At 48.5% G+C, this 16440-nt stretch overlaps 1 protein-coding gene across 4 annotated transcripts in view; it reads left to right on the forward strand.

Moving 5' to 3' along the window:
• The window catches only part of AGAP3 (ArfGAP with GTPase domain, ankyrin repeat and PH domain 3), a 76915-nt gene extending 62408 nt beyond the window's left edge, over nt 1-14507 (forward strand). For 2 of the 4 annotated variants that reach the window (XM_075214317.1, XM_075214315.1), the window contains exons 12-18: nt 5637-5780; nt 6016-6177; nt 6318-6472; nt 6560-6650; nt 10401-10623; nt 11295-11550; nt 11631-14507. In XM_075214317.1, the coding sequence (XP_075070418.1) occupies nt 5637-5780; nt 6016-6177; nt 6318-6472; nt 6560-6650; nt 10401-10623; nt 11295-11550; nt 11631-11774 (1175 nt within the window). In that variant the 3' untranslated portion in view covers nt 11775-14507. The remainder of the gene's footprint in view (nt 1-5636; nt 5781-6015; nt 6178-6317; nt 6473-6559; nt 6651-10400; nt 10624-11294; nt 11551-11630) is intronic. The other 2 variants (XM_075214318.1, XM_075214316.1) reach the window with 1 other exon arrangement.
• Nucleotides 14508-16440: the final 1933 nt, after the last annotated feature.

Genomic DNA, 16440 nt, shown 5'->3' on the forward strand with positions numbered 1-16440 from the left:
TGCTGGGGTTCCACAAGACTCTCTATCCTTTCCTCTTTTCCTTGTACACCTCATACCATACAGAACTGATTTTACCCCTCTTCCCTTGACCTCTCCCCTTCTCTCACTTCTCCTGTACCCCAGCTGTCTCTCTGCTATCGCCTCCTGGATGTTCCAGCGGCACCGAAAACTAAACATTAGTTACATCATCTTCTTTCCTCCTAAAATCACTGCCGGGGACAACACCACCCTCTCCGTGTCCCTGCTCAACTAGATCCCTGACCTCATCTCACTTCACGCTCCCTCCGCACTGCCAGTAACTTGCACCTCAAAACCCTACTGTTATTCCCACTTCCACCTCCAGGCCTTGTCCCCAGTCCTCACCCATGAAAGACCCTTTCATGACCAGTCTCCACCAGCCCCCAGACTGACCTAAATATATAAACTAGCCTGTTCACCCTAAGTCTACTCTTACTGACCCAACCTCCCCTACCCATGTTCTCTTTCCATGTGTCCTCAGCCTCACCTCTCCCTGTTATATTGTCGCTCTGTTTTCCTTCTGCTCCCACCTCACCCACCTCCTGCCTATAATGTTGTCATTTCTTCTTACTATTGCGCTTGCTTGTTGGACCCTTATGTTCTATGTTCTGTTCTATTTCCCCACTGTAAGGTGTTGCGGAACTTTGAAGCATCATATAAACCATAGTGATAATACACCTAATATTGCTGCATATAGGCAGGATTTACCACAGAGCTTGCTGGGCCACGTACGGGGGGCGGCATCACAATGCAGCATTTAGTCCTATTCCTTGTAGGAAATGTGTACAGAATGATACTATATAGATCTACACTGCTCTATGTGACCCGCTGCAGAATTCTGGGGTCTCCACCCCTCACCCACTCTCCGATGCAGGATGTTAACAGCTCGTTATGTCTGTTCCTGTAATTACATTACCCGCAGCTTTATGCAGAATTATTCTCCCAGGACTAATTGATGGCACATGTTTAATTCATTAATCATTAGCATCAAATTCGACAATTACACAGGCGCTGATTGTACGATCTAGAGTATAATGAGGTCCCATTACCTGACAGCCTCACCCACCCTCCCAAATGTTTGTGAGACAGTCTTACAGCCTTTTTATATCCTTCATAAACAAAAGTAGAAAGCGAACAACCAGGCGCTCTGCACAAAATAAAATCCTATACCAATAAGCAAAAATATAATAATATTGATTACTTCTCAATGGTATCTGTAAGAGCAGTATAAGAAATAAATTATAACATTATAAAATTAACACTTTATGACACAGCCCATATAGAATGATGTCTTCTGCTTGGATGCAGGGCCATATTTTCCATTGGGCACGATGGGCAGCTGCCCGGGGGCCCCACAGGCAAGGGGGCCCCATAGGCTCTTAATGAGAATAAATAATCCTGCAAAAGAAAAAAACCTGCAAAAAAAACCTTCAAGGGTCACTGAGCAAGTACATCTATCTATCTCTATCTCTATATATCTATATCCTGTATCTGTATACATCTATATATCTATATCTAGGGGCCCCAGTGCACTGCTTTGCCCGGGGGCCCATAATGTTGTTAAGATGGCCCTGCTTGGATGGTCCTTGTACTTGCGCTTTATGGATCCAAGATGCGCACAAAAAATAAACAAGAGATAATAGTGTAATAGGCCTTGATAAAACAGTGGACACCTAAACCATGCACAGACAGTATGGCCTCTTCCCAGATCCAGAAAACCAAAGGACAACAGAGTGTTAAGGAAGTAGAGAATAATATTAAAGAGGGTCTCCTCACCTGTTTTACGAGCCCATCATCTGATTACACTTACCGGTACACAAATTAGCTCAGATCAAAGCCTTCAGATATATACAGCCGCAATTCTCCAACGATCCAATATCAGCAGTATACATAGAAATGGGAATTAAGGCAAAAAAAGGGACATTGGGCCTGATCCATTAAGGACAGTAAGGCAAAAAATCTTTCTCCCGGACAAACTATGTTACAGTGCAGTTTTAAAAATTTGCACATAAGGTAAATACTGGCTGTTTTTTCATGTAACACACAAATACTTATATAGCTTATTTGTACACTGAAATATAAAGATGATCTAGGACATGCCCGACCCCAACTATAAATCTGCCGTCACATTTTAAATTTACCCCCCCCCCCTCCAATGCAACATGGTTTTGCGAAGGTGCAAAGTTACTCATTATTTTTGCCTTACTTTCCTTAATGAATTATTCCCATAGTGTTTTTTACCTTTTACTGTACATAAATTGCTTAAAAATGATGATCCCCATTATAAAAATATTAAAAGAAATAGCACTCATGCTGGGGTTTTGCAGTTGAGCCTACCACAATCCCAAAGCCCTGGCCCTGCAACACCTCCATATGACTGACTCCTAATTTACTCTCTATCCCTGGCTCTATAACCAGTCCCGAGGCCTCTCCAACAATGTTATACGTAATCATTAGCGGCTCAGCCATCTTGTATAGTCATTGAGGAGAACACATTGCGAATCCTGAGGATGAGTTATATAATACTACCGTATCCCTAGAACCCTCCCATCGCACCTTATCCCTAGAACTCCTCCTCCCGTCGCACCTTATCCCAAGAACTCCTCCTCCCGTCGCACCTTATCCCTAGAACTCCTCCTCCCGTCGCACCTTATCCCAAGAACTCCTCCTCCCGTCGCACCTTATCCCTAGAACTCCTCCTCCCGTCGCACCTTATCCTTAGAACTCCTCCTCCCGTCGCACCTTATCCTTAGAACTCCTCCTCCCGTCGCACCTTATCCCTAGAACTCCTCCTCCCGTCGCACCTTATCCCAAGAACTCCTCCTCCCGTCGCACCTTATCCCAAGAACTCCTCCTCCCGTCGCACCTTATCCCTAGAACTCCTCCTCCCGTCGCACCTTATCCCTAGAACTCCTCCTCCCGTCGCACCTTATCCCTAGTACTCCTCCTCCCGTCGCACCTTATCCCTAGAACTCCTCCTCCCGTCGCACCTTATCCCTAGAACTCCTCCTCCCGTCGCACCTTATCCCTAGAACTCCTCCTCCCGTCGCACCTTATCCCTAGAACTCCTCCTCCCGTCGCACCTTATCCCAAGAACTCCTCCTCCCGTCGCACCTTATCCCTAGAACTCCTCCTCCCGTCGCACCTTATCCCTAGAACTCCTCCTCCCGTCGCACCTTATCCCTAGAACTCCTCCTCCCGTCGCACCTTATCCCTAGAACTCCTCCTCCCGTCGCACCTTATCCCTAGAACTCCTCCTCCCGTCGCACCTTATCCCTAGAACTCCTCCTCCCGTCGCACCTTATCCCTAGAACTCCTCCTCCCGTCGCACCTTATCCCTAGAACTCCTCCTCCCGTCGCACCTTATCCCTAGAACTCCTCCTCCCGTCGCACCTTATCCCTAGAACTCCTCCTCCCGTCGCACCTTATCCCTAGAACTCCTCCTCCCGTCGCACCTTATCCCTAGAACTTCTCCTCCCGTCGCACCTTATCCCTAGAACTCCTCCTCCCGTCGCACCTTATCCCTAGAACTCCTCCTCCCGTCGCACCTTATCCCTAGAACTCCTCCTCCCGTCGCACCTTATCCCTAGAACTCCTCCTCCCGTCGCACCTTATCCCAAGAACTCCTCCTCCCGTCGCACCTTATCCCTAGTACTCCTCCTCCCGTCGCACCTTATCCCTAGAACTCCTCCTCCCGTCGCACCTTATCCCTAGAACTCCTCCTCCCGTCGCACCTTATCCCTAGAACTCCTCCTCCCGTCGCACCTTATCCCTAGAACTCCTCCTCCCGTCGCACCTTATCCCTAGAACTCCTCCTCCCGTCGCACCTTATCCCTAGAACTCCTCCTCCCGTCGCACCTTATCCCTAGAACTCCTCCTCCCGTCGCACCTTATCCCTAGAACTCCTCCTCCCGTCGCACCTTATCCCTAGAACTCCTCCTCCCGTCGCACCTTATCCCTAGAACTCCTCCTCCCGTCGCACCTTATCCCTAGAACTCCTCCTCCCGTCGCACCTTATCCCTAGAACTCCTCCTCCCGTCGCACCTTATCCCTAGAACTCCTCCTCCCGTCGCACCTTATCCCTAGAACTCCTCCTCCCGTCGCACCTTATCCCTAGAACTCCTCCTCCCGTCGCACCTTATCCCTAGAACTCCTCCTCCCGTCGCACCTTATCCCTAGAACTCCTCCTCCCGTCGCACCTTATCCCTAGAACTCCTCCTCCCGTCGCACCTTATCCCTAGTACTCCTCCTCCCGTCGCACCTTATCCCTAGTACTCCTCCTCCCGTCGCACCTTATCCCTAGAACTCCTCCTCCCGTCGCACCTTATCCCTAGAACTCCTCCTCCCGTCGCACCTTATCCCTAGAACTCCTCCTCCCGTCGCACCTTATCCCTAGAACTCCTCCTCCCGTCGCACCTTATCCCTAGAACTCCTCCTCCCGTCGCACCTTATCCCTAGAACTCCTCCTCCCGTCGCACCTTATCCCTAGAACTCCTCCTCCCGTCGCACCTTATCCCTAGAACTCCTCCTCCCGTCGCACCTTATCCCTAGAACTCCTCCTCCCGTCGCACCTTATCCCTAGAACTCCTCCTCCCGTCGCACCTTATCCCTAGAACTCCTCCTCCCGTCGCACCTTATCCCTAGAACTCCTCCTCCCGTCGCACCTTATCCCTAGAACTCCTCCTCCCGTCGCACCTTATCCCTAGAACTCCTCCTCCCGTCGCACCTTATAACCCCTCCCTATTACTCATCCAGTTACTCCATAACACACTTAGTCCTGTATATATGTCCCCCTCCTTATCGTCTTATTACTTATAATATCTGTTATTCTGTATGCCCTATAGTCCCTCCTAATACTCCATATAAAGCCACCAAATAACTCCTCCTGTTACTCCATGTAATTTAACTTTATACAGCTCTTAATATTACTCTATATAACTCTATAACTGTAGATAACTCCTCCTATCTCTGAACATCGCCTTGATGTTGGGATACACATATTTACGCTAAGAAATCTCCGCTCGTTTTTCTGCAAAGCTCTATGGACACAAGGAGAAATGTAAAACATTTCAGTCAGAACCTTGAAAGGACGTGCCCCCTTGGACTGTTCTGTAGACTCATCGCACTGAATTCATTCCCCCCCCCTCTGAAGCCTCCTAAAATCATCTAACACATTGGGGCTGATGCAGAGTCTGTTGGAGGGGGTGGCCCGGCCTGTGGGGGGGTGGCCTGGCCCGTTGGTTGGGCAGTTACATGGGATAGTTGCAGACTCTAATAATCGGTAGTGCAGATTCCATAACCAACAGCAGACTGCACTCGTTGTGGAATAAGAGGAACAGATAATCCACTCAGTGAGTTGAAGGATGAAAGCGGATGGGTAAAACGTATAATCCCCAAAATCAGAAGTCTTAGTCCACACAGCAGAGCACATTATAACGCCCTCCAGCATTCCTCCTGTCTGCTCTACATACTGAGTATATGGGACCCTTCTGGGATGCCAGGCTTTGTGTCTTCCCCCAGATATTTAAGTTGAACAGTACATTGTGTGTTTAGTGGGATCACCAAGAAAGTCATTTTCAGCATTTGTGTCACAGTGTCTTTCATTTGTAATCCTCAAGGTGGTGCCCACTCCAGCAGCTCTCTGTCCTCGGAGCGCTCAGTCAGCGGCCTCAGCCTGTCCGCTTTCAGCGGGAAGAGTGACGGCGTGGGGCTGACGCAGAGATCCTTCTCCGTCTGCAGTGGGGAACAGTGGGGGGAGACAGGTGAGATGTCTGCGTCATCTGGATAATGATAGGTAGTAGGGTCATTGTGATACCATCATCGTGCACCATTCTCTCGCTCTCCTCATATATATATATATATATATATATCTCCTTTCTCCCCCTCACCTCTCTCTTCACTCGCCCCCCTCCGCGTTTACTGTACCCTTACGTTTTCTGTCTTCTATATATTTTTCCCCTTTCTAATGGTTAATGAATGTTGCTTGCTTATATTTAGGTGTGTCTCCCAGTGACTCTCTTAATCCATCTTCAAATATTGGGGGCACAGCAAGCCCCAAATTAGATCCTCCACCTTCTCCTCATGCGAACCGCAAAAAACACAGGCGGAAAAAGAGCAGCGGCCCCCAGCGTCCTGAGGGCATCCCCACTGCAGGAGAGGGTAATCAGAAGTTATGGTTGTGATGGTTGGGGACAAGGACATAACATGTGATACAGAGGGAAGGACACAAGTGAGATCTGGGTGGTTGGAGAGGATAATGTACCGTTATGTAGTATTCCCAACACCCCTTCTCTTTGCAGAACCCGAGGAGTCGTACGGCTTTGTGATTGTGTCGCTCACTGGTCAGAGCTGGCACTTTGAGGCTTCTCTGTATGAGGATCGGGAGCTCTGGGTTCAGGCCATTGAGAGCCAGATCTTGGCGAGTCTACAGGGCTGCGAGAGTACAAAAAATAAGGTGCAGTAAACCAAATGTACTATACAGTGATGTCCTGACCTGCCCATCACAGAGTCCCTACTATGAACCCCTCTACTCTTGTTCCAGACACGTCTCGGCAGTCAGAGCGACGCTCTCGCCATTCAGTCTATCCGGAGTGTGAGGGGAAACAGCATGTGTGTAGATTGTGACACCGCCAGTGAGTATTCAGTCTACCCCTCTGTTGCTGCTGTATCCCCTCTGTTGCTGCTGTACCCCCTCTGTTGCTGCTGTACCCCCTCTGTTGCTGCTGTACCCCCTCTGTTGCTGCTGTACCCCCTCTGTTGCTGCTGTACCCCCTCTGTTGCTGCTGTATCCCCTCTGTTGCTGCTGTATCCCCTCTGTTGCTGCTGTATCCCCTCTGTTGCTGCTGTATCCCCTCTGTTGCTGCTGTATCCCCTCTGTTGCTGCTGTATCCCCCTCTGTTGCTGCTGTATCCCCTCTCCTGTATCGCCTACTCACCAGCTCTGCACTTACCTGGTGATATCTCTTCCTCTATACACTCAGTTATCCTGGATCACACTACCTAGACTATAGACATTACTATCAGATAATTAGTATAATACAGCCACCAATTGTGTCTACAAGAGCCCTGTATAGCAGTCAAACTTGGTTATACCTCTTAAGCTGGGTACACACTACACAGTTTTCATCCAATAATTTGCTAAATCAGCCGACATACGACCGCTCGTTCAAAAGTCGGGTCAGTGTGTGCAGTGACACGATGGTCGAAAGTCTGCCCAAATGGACGATTGCCGCCTCCTTTGGTTGGTCGTACCGTTTAATATTTTCGTTCCAATCTCGTTTCCGCTGTGTAGTGTGTATAAACTTCCGACCGATCCACAACAGTGGGTACGAAATTACAGTCATTGCTCACGACAACATGGCTGTAAAAAGTCGCTAAAGGGACGTCCGCTCTTCCCTTTATCGTCCTAAACGAGGCTGTGTGTATGCAGTCCATGGACCGAGCAATCGGAACATCGATCGCATGTAAAATCGATCGGCATAAAAAGTTGGTGGAAAATTCTGTAGTGTGTACCCAGCTTTACTCCATTCACTCAAGGGATCTGCTGCAGATTTTAGTAGCTAAAAGAGAATATAGCAGGGTAATTAATGCAGACACCTAATGTGCAAGTTAGGACATTGAGACTGGTGGATAAAAACTGCAGCTAGACCATATCACATAGTACATCTGTCACACTAGGCACTGAGTTCTGTTGGAAATGGGTTAGGTTCATTTAGGGATGGAGCGGTGAGAAGTAAAAGATAATGAAGGCGTTTCAAGGTATTTCAAATTTGGACATGTTGGAGGGAGGAGGACCAGTCAGAGGACCTAACATGTTAACAGACAACAGGATAGGAGTCAGAGGAGAAGAGCATAATCTGTATGGAAGACACCAACAAGGACAGGAAAAGGAACATGGGGCAGAATTTGTAAATACAGGTACAAATTAGAACATAATCAGAATAGAAGATACAGATAAGGACAGGAAAACGGTTAGGATAGAAGACGAGTACAGTAACAGAGTTGGGCTGGGAGATGCAGTCAGTTGAGGACAGGAACAGGGTCGGGCTGGGAGATGCAGACGAAGACAGGAGCAGGGTGGGGCTGGCAGATGCAGCCACGGTTGAGGACAGGAGCAGGGTCGGGCTGGGAGATGCAGCCACGGTTGAGGACAGGAGCAGGGTCGGGCTGGGAGATGCAGTCAGTTGAGGACAGGAGCAGGGTTGGGCTGGGAGATGCAGTCAGTTGAGGACAGGAACAGGGTCGGGCTGGGAGATGCAGACGAAGACAGGAGCAGGGTCGGGCTGGGAGATGCAGCCACGGTTGAGGACAGGAGCAGGGTGGGGCTGGGAGATGCAGCCACGGTTGAGGACAGGAGCAGGGTGGGGCTGGGAGATGCAGCCACGGTTGAGGACAGGAGCAGGGTGGGGCTGGGAGATGCAGCCACGGTTGAGGACAGGAGCAGGGTCGGGCTGGGAGATGCAGTCAGTTGAGCACAGGAGCAGGGTCGGGCTGGGAGATGCAGTCAGTTGAGGACAGGAGCAGGGTCGGGCTGGGAGATGCAGTCAGTTGAGCACAGGAGCAGGGTCGGGCTGGGAGATGCAGCCACGGTTGAGGACAGGAGCAGGGTGGGGCTGGGAGATGCAGCCACGGTTGAGGACAGGAGCAGGGTGGGGCTGGGAGATGCAGCCACGGTTGAGGACAGGAGCAGGGTGGGGCTGGGAGATGCAGCCACGGTTGAGGACAGGAGCAGGGTGGGGCTGGGAGATGCAGCCACGGTTGAGGACAGGAGCAGGGTGGGGCTGGGAGATGCAGTCAGTTGAGGACAGGAGCAGGGTCGGGCTGGGAGATGCAGTCAGTTGAGCACAGGAGCAGGGTCGGGCTGGGAGATGCAGCCACGGTTGAGGACAGGAGCAGGGTGGGGCTGGGAGATGCAGCCACGGTTGAGGACAGGAGCAGGGTGGGGCTGGGAGATGCAGCCATGGTTGAGGACAGGAGCAGGGTGGGGCTGGGAGATGCAGCCACGGTTGAGGACAGGAGCAGGGTGGGGCTGGGAGATGCAGCCACGGTTGAGGACAGGAGCAGGGTGGGGCTGGGAGATGCAGCCACGGTTGAGGACAGGAGCAGGGTGGGGCTGGGAGATGCAGCCACGGTTGAGGACAGGAGCAGGGTGGGGCTGGGAGATGCAGCCACGGTTGAGGACAGGGTCGGGCTGGGAGATGCAGTCAGTTGAGGACAGGAGCAGGGTCGGGCTGGGAGATGCAGTCAGTTGAGCACAGGAGCAGGGTCGGGCTGGGAGATGCAGCCACGGTTGAGGACAGGAGCAGGGTGGGGCTGGGAGATGCAGCCACGGTTGAGGACAGGAGCAGGGTGGGGCTGGGAGATGCAGCCATGGTTGAGGACAGGAGCAGGGTGGGGCTGGGAGATGCAGCCACGGTTGAGGACAGGAGCAGGGTGGGGCTGGGAGATGCAGCCACGGTTGAGGACAGGAGCAGGGTGGGGCTGGGAGATGCAGCCACGGTTGAGGACAGGAGCAGGGTGGGGCTGGGAGATGCAGCCACGGTTGAGGACAGGAGCAGGGTGGGGCTGGGAGATGCAGCCACGGTTGAGGACAGGAGCAGGGTGGGGCTGGGAGATGCAGCCACGGTTGAGGACAGGAGCAGGGTCGGGCTGTTGAGATGCAGCCACGGTTGAGGACAGGAGCAGGGTCGGGCTGGGAGATGCAGTCAGTTGAGGACATGAGCAGGGTCGGGCTGGGAGATGCAGTCAGTTGAGCATAGGAGCAGGGTCGGGCTGGGAGATGCAGTCAGTTGAGGACAGGAGCAGGGTCGGGCTGTTGAGATGCAGTCAGTTGAGCACAGGAGCAGGGTCGGGCTGGGAGATGCAGTCAGTTGAGCACAGGAGCAGGGTCGGGCTGTTGAGATGCAGGCGAGGACAGGAGCACGGCCATGGGAAAAGGTGGACGGCACAGATTTGATCATGATAGTGTTAGAACTAATTTGTGTAAAGCAGTAGATAGAGCCTAGTATGTGGCGACAGAGTCTGTGAGGTCCAGATATAGAACTGGAAGCTACTGGTATTAAGTTGTAACTACAGAGACCGGCCAGGAAGGGTAATGGTCTACAGAACAGTCCAAAGAGGATAAGTAACAGGGACCATAAGAATCAGGTCTAGATTCACCTCTTACAGCGATAACATAATTTGATCTGCTGATATTGTTTACAAATACACACTCCTTAATTTTGTGTGTAAATGTAAAATGTACAGAGTTTTGTTTGTGCCAGCGAGGACCACTTGTTATAGGCTGTAAAGATCCTGGGATCTGGTAAAGAGGTCGGAAGGTTTTCCACGTTCCAGGGTTGTGTCGCTGTCACATAGCCGTTATTCTCTCCTTCTGTATTCCAGATCCAGACTGGGCTAGTCTAAACCTTGGAGCTTTGATGTGTATAGAATGCTCCGGCATTCACCGCAATCTCGGGACACACTTATCTCGTGTACGATCTCTCGATTTGGATGACTGGCCAGTGGAACTCACAATGGTCATGATGGCGATCGGAAACAGTTTGGCCAATATTGTCTGGGAGCACTGTATAGAAGGTTATAACAAGCCAGGTCCAGAGAGCTCCAGGTAAATAGCATCTCTCAGACTGCCCTGTGTAAAATACAGTCCAGCAAGGGGTACTAGAGCGGGAGTATTCTGAGAGAACGTTATGTGTCCTGACAGGATACAGTGGGCTATCACAGAGCAGGTTCTGCCACCTTCTGACTGAGAGAGGTCTCCTGAGATTCTCCGTTACTCAGTGAGATTGGATCTGTGGATCTATTCTGTCCTGTGTCCGTTTTATTACCCAGAAAAACCTTAAAATGGATCTATCACTCTCCATTCACTACATAAAAATAATATCTTTGTGTAGTAATCCCCTAGATGTCTACATTATTTTGTTATATGTAGCGTTCCTTGTACACATGAACAATGTATGACATGATTTTCTTAAGAGCTGCTCCCACCCAAGAAATACAGGTATGAACGTGCCCCTAACTCTGTGTCCTGTTATTGTAGATGGATTTATGCGCACTCTGTCAGAGCAAACAAACAGTGCTTTAAATATGGAAAAATATATGTAGTGTTCGCTAAGGTATTAATAAAATAAAGATAAATATATATTCTCTCAAAACTCCCCTCTTCCCTGTAGCCTATCGTACCCCCCACCTGCCGGTAGTCTATGGAACAGAGCAGTCAGTCAGTGAGACCATCTGTTTCCGCTCCGGTTTCTCTGACTGTCTTTTGTTGTGGTGCAGGGAGGAGAAGGAATGTTGGATCCGTGCAAAGTACGAGCAGAAGCTGTTTTTGTGCCCTCTGCCAGCATCTGATGTGCCCCTTGGACAACAGCTGTTACGGGCTGTTGTGGAGGACGATTTACAAATGGTGGTTACTTTACTCGCCCACGGTACCAAGGAGGAGGTTAACGAAACTTATGGTGATGGAGATGGCCGATCAGCTCTTCATCTCTCGGCAGCAATGGCCAATGTTGTGTGCACACAGCTGCTGATTTGGGTGAGAGGCTGTGACATTTAGGGTAGTCTAGAACAGTAAATATTGTCTTATTGTAATACCTATCTTTTCTCTCTCTGTAGTACGGTGTTGATGTGAAGTGCTGTGATGCCCGCGGTCTCTCTCCGCTTTCATACGCTCGTAGAGCCGGGAGCACAGAGTGTACGGATATTCTCCTCCAGTATGGCTGCCCTAGCGACGGCTGCAGCCCAACCCCTGGTCTGTGACCTCAGTGACCAGGGACATCCTCCGTTCGTGACCTGGCTCTGGCAGCCATTTTAACTCCTTTTTAAAAATCCTATTCAATTCTCAGGATACAGGATTATACCTCCCTAGTCCCTGTGCTTGTCCCTTTACAAACGTTAACGCTGCTCGATTCTGGAGGCCTCTCCCTTACCGAGCGGTATGTGTAACACTAGTATATATACATGTATGATACTGATATTTAATGTACAGACTGTGCCGACACCCTCTGTGTCCCTGGTATCAGAGACAATGGACACAGAGTATATAGGAGTTAGAGAACAATGTTTTTTATTTCTTCTTCGTATCTGATCCTGCGACTTGCTCTTCTTGTAACGAAACTGGAATGTGTGTGTATATTGTCCCACGTACCCTTGGGATCCTGGTACTTAAAGCAGTCTACGTCTAGAGTGTGAATATTTCCATAATCTGTACATTCCTCTGGTATGTGAATATTCATCTTTACAAGGTACCTATAGCTATGTTGGGCTCATATGTATCTATGTATTTTGTGTGGGGTATATATATGTATATATGTAATATATGTACAAGATTCTGTGCTGTTAGTTTGTGGGGGACTCCTCAGTCTATTCATAAAAATGAAGCTAATTGTGTTTACATACTATGCAGTCTTATGTCTTGTGAGCCATATTCATGACTGAGCTCTGGGAGTGTCGGTGGTAGAGAGCTGATGAGTGACGGAGCTTTGGGGAAAATTGAGCAGAACTATAGTGGAATAATTACCAAATGAACGGACTCCAGTACAATAGGTAGTGGAGGAGGGATTGGAAGAAGGTAAACTCTCTTACAGAGCAATCTATGTAACACTGGTGTAAATTATTATATGGTGCTGATACTTCATTTACAAAGTGAACAGATAAGATTCCCAAACTCCCCAACAGTTTAGTGCTACGTTACCTCAGTGTTATAGAGATGAAGGACAGAAGCACCATAGTGCAAAGTGTGCAAATGTCTGAGACGGAAGAACTAGGAGGGTCTGAGCTGCAGGACAGCGAGGACAGAATGAAATAGAGGCAGGTGCGGCTACACTGGACATGAATGTCCTGAACACTAAACTACGTACTTCGATAATGGGATTATAAACTAATGTTGAACTAGATGTTTGTAATGTGTGAAAGTTGACGCAGATCATGGCGGGATGTAGTTACCTACTGGATCACGGTTTGTTCTTAAATAAAAGGAGAATGTGAGTAAGATGAAGGTCCACACTACAAGCGAAACTGAGCTGTACAAGAATCTGATATGCTGGAAAGCCTAGGTTATATGGTGGTCTGCTCTACTAGTGAACTTGGATATTGGATGGTCCGTAGAAATTTACACACCTCAGGATATGGGTCTTAGATAATGGTGAGATTGGCCTGTATGATGGTCTGAGATGATGGTGAATTTGGGGTATTTGAAGGTCTGCGATGATGGTGGGATTGGGGTGTGTGAAGGTCTGAGATGATTGGGATTATTGGGGTATATGAAGGTGTGAGATTGGGGTGTATGATGGTCTGAGATGATTGGGGTATATGACGGTCTGAGATGATTGGGATTATTGGGGTATATGAAGGTGTGAGATTGGGGTGTATGATGGTCTGAGATGATTGGGGTATATGAAAGTGGGAGATTGGGGTATATGACGGTCTGAGATGATTGGGATTATTGGGGTATATGAAAGTGGGAGATTGGGGTATATGACGGTCTGAGATGATTGGGATTATTGGGGTATATGAAGGTGTATGATGGCCAGATAATGGTAAGCCTAGAATGTAGCTATGTGCTGTGAAGTATGATTTGATTTTCTGAAGCACCTGGATTATCATTGTGTCCACACTTACTGGGGAGTCTGAAGTTTATGATGATTTGAGATGACTGAATTTAAAGGTCTTATTTATTGTTGGGCATTTAGGAAACGCAGGGCTGAGGCAATAGTTTCTCATGGGGGGTAGAGTAGATGCTGGTCTGAGATAACTGTACAGTGTGCCCAAATGACAGCCAGATGATGAGCTATGAGAGTCATAGTCTTGAGAATATTGAAATCTGGTCAAAATAAATATACTGTAACTTAGAGAAGAGTCTGTAAGAGGGACAGTAGAAATGAAGCATCAGCCTAGATGATGGTCTACAATACAGTGGCCAATATATTTAAATTTCAAGTAGAGGACAATCATGGCTGGTTGATTGCCTGAGCTACATAAGCTGCTGAAAATGGATCTGTGGTTTGGAAATATTACTGGATCTGGGTTTAAAGGACCACATTACATAAAGTTCAAATCATTCTAAATAATAGACCTACTAATTATATGTACAGGTATATATGTAAAAGTTTTTAGCTTATCACAACTGAAAATATTTGAGATAAAGTTGTGATTGTGGTGGGAGAGATTTACCCGCAGTTGTCATGTCCGTAATCACATTGTAGGACATTGCAACTTCTCCTCAGCAGGGGAGAACTGATAACAGAAAACAATAACTTTTAGTCAATGGAAATGCAATGGAAAACATCTCAAGTTCTTTCAGGGTATGGAAACTTTTACATATCTATATGTGCTTTTCATTATGTAAGACATATTGTGTTTGGCTCCATAGCTCTGAGCTCAGGAGAGTTTACGCTTTCAGTGTATACATTGTATAGTATAAATATTTATATCGCTCTGTAAATACAGTGAGCTGTTTTGTGTATGTGCTGTGGAATAAAAACTGATCTTGTCTGTCTGTTTTGATGCAGATTCATTGGAGTACTCTCTGTTATAGAGGTATTCAGCGCAGTATAAACCTCCCCAGGGTAATACACACAAATTCAAACCTGTTGTAGATATTATATATTAATGGACAGAAGCTCTAGCATCTCTAACAGTAATACATATTAGGATGAGGGATTGGCTCCCTCCCCTTCAGCCTTTCCACAGCGCTAAGGGTGTTATAAAAATGGTGTCGGTAATGGCGGCATGTCTTCGTTCCAGAGTGGTGCAAATAATACCCTATCTGGACGGCTTCTTCTCAAGGCCGCACCAGCTCGTCTTTCACAACAGCACCTAGCACTTACCATCAAGATCCTGGAGTAGCACTGCTGGTTATTAAAATGATCCACTGCCAGCAGATGACCTTCCTGGGGCTTATCATAGATGCCAGCAAACAAAGTATTCCTCCCGGAAGACAAGACCCGATCATTGCAGGATACAACACGAGTTCTGACCTGCAGCAGACCATCCATCCACCTATGCGTGCGGCTTCTAGGGAAAATTGTGTCGTCCTTCAAGACAATTCCTTACGCTTCATTCCATTCCAGCTGCTTTCATTGGGACCTCTTAACAAAGTGGTCAGGATTCCATCTGCACCAACTGGTCTGGTTGTCACTCGAAGCGAGAGTGTCCTTCAGTGGTGGATGGTCTAGGACCACCTGATGGGAGGCAGGTCTTTTGTCCCATGGTCCTGGATCATAGTGACCACAGACGCCAGCCTGCAGGGGTGGGGGGCTTTGGCCCTTCTTTTACAACTTCAGGGTCTTTGTTCAATGGCAGGGAATTCTCTCGAATCGACCATTCTGGAATTGAAGGCCATGCCAATGGCCCTACAGAGCGCCCAGACCCTCCTTCAGGGTTCCGCAGTCCATCTGCAACATAACAATGCCACAGCAGTGGCTTTTGTCAACAGACAGGGCTGAACTAGATGTGCAGGAGCAATGAGGGTGGTAGCAGAAATCTTGGCCTGGGCGGGACACCACAGTCCCTCAATCTCAGCAGTGTTCATCCCAGGCATTCAGAACTGGGAGGCAGACTATCTGAGTCGACATGCTGGGGGAGTGAGTAGTCACTCCATCCGGAGGTCTTCCAGTTGCTGGTCCTATGGTGGGGTGACCTGGACCTTGGCCTCATGGCGTCGAGGCACAACTGGAGAGTACCCATATTCTGCTCAAAGGCAAGGGACAACCTGGCGATGGCAGTCATGACAATGCCATGAGACTTCCGGTTGCGGTATCTGTGCCCCCCACCCCCACAAAATTCCATGATTCATGCTTTTTTTTTTTTTTTCCTGCTGAACCATTCTGTCTCTATGTTGTTCGCCTGTTTTTTTTTTACCAAATCCAATATAAAATGTTTCTACTAACATACAAGGGCATCAGCAAAACTGCACCAATATGCATCTGCTTACTTGTCTTAAAATATCTCCCAACTCAACACCTCCGTTCTGCATCTCTCATTCATTCTAATCACATCCTCCCATTGTCCATCACAGGATATTTTTTGTACTGCACCCGCTCTGTGGAATTCCCTCACTCACACAATAAGACTTTCCTCAAGTCTTCGAACCTTCAAGTATTCTCTAAAAACCCACCTCTTCAGGCAACCTTATAATATTCCTCAACCACCCTCTTAATCTCTCTAGGTTACCCTATTGCAACCAAGACAGCAACCCTCTGACCCCCTCACCAACACGGTTGTGTGGCTGGATCATACAGCCCACTACTTTTTAACTTTGCAATCTGGTTGGACCAATATGTAATATGTGGCACTTATCCTCCTGTATCAAACTCCCATTGTCCCATAAATTGTAAGTTTGTGAGCAGGGACCTCTTACCTCTCTGTCTGTATGTATTACACAGTATTATTTTATTATTGTGTTTGTTCCGTAATGTAAAGCGCT

This window comes from Mixophyes fleayi, chromosome 5, assembly GCF_038048845.1.
Source record: "Mixophyes fleayi isolate aMixFle1 chromosome 5, aMixFle1.hap1, whole genome shotgun sequence".
Lineage (NCBI taxonomy): Eukaryota > Metazoa > Chordata > Amphibia > Anura > Limnodynastidae > Mixophyes > Mixophyes fleayi.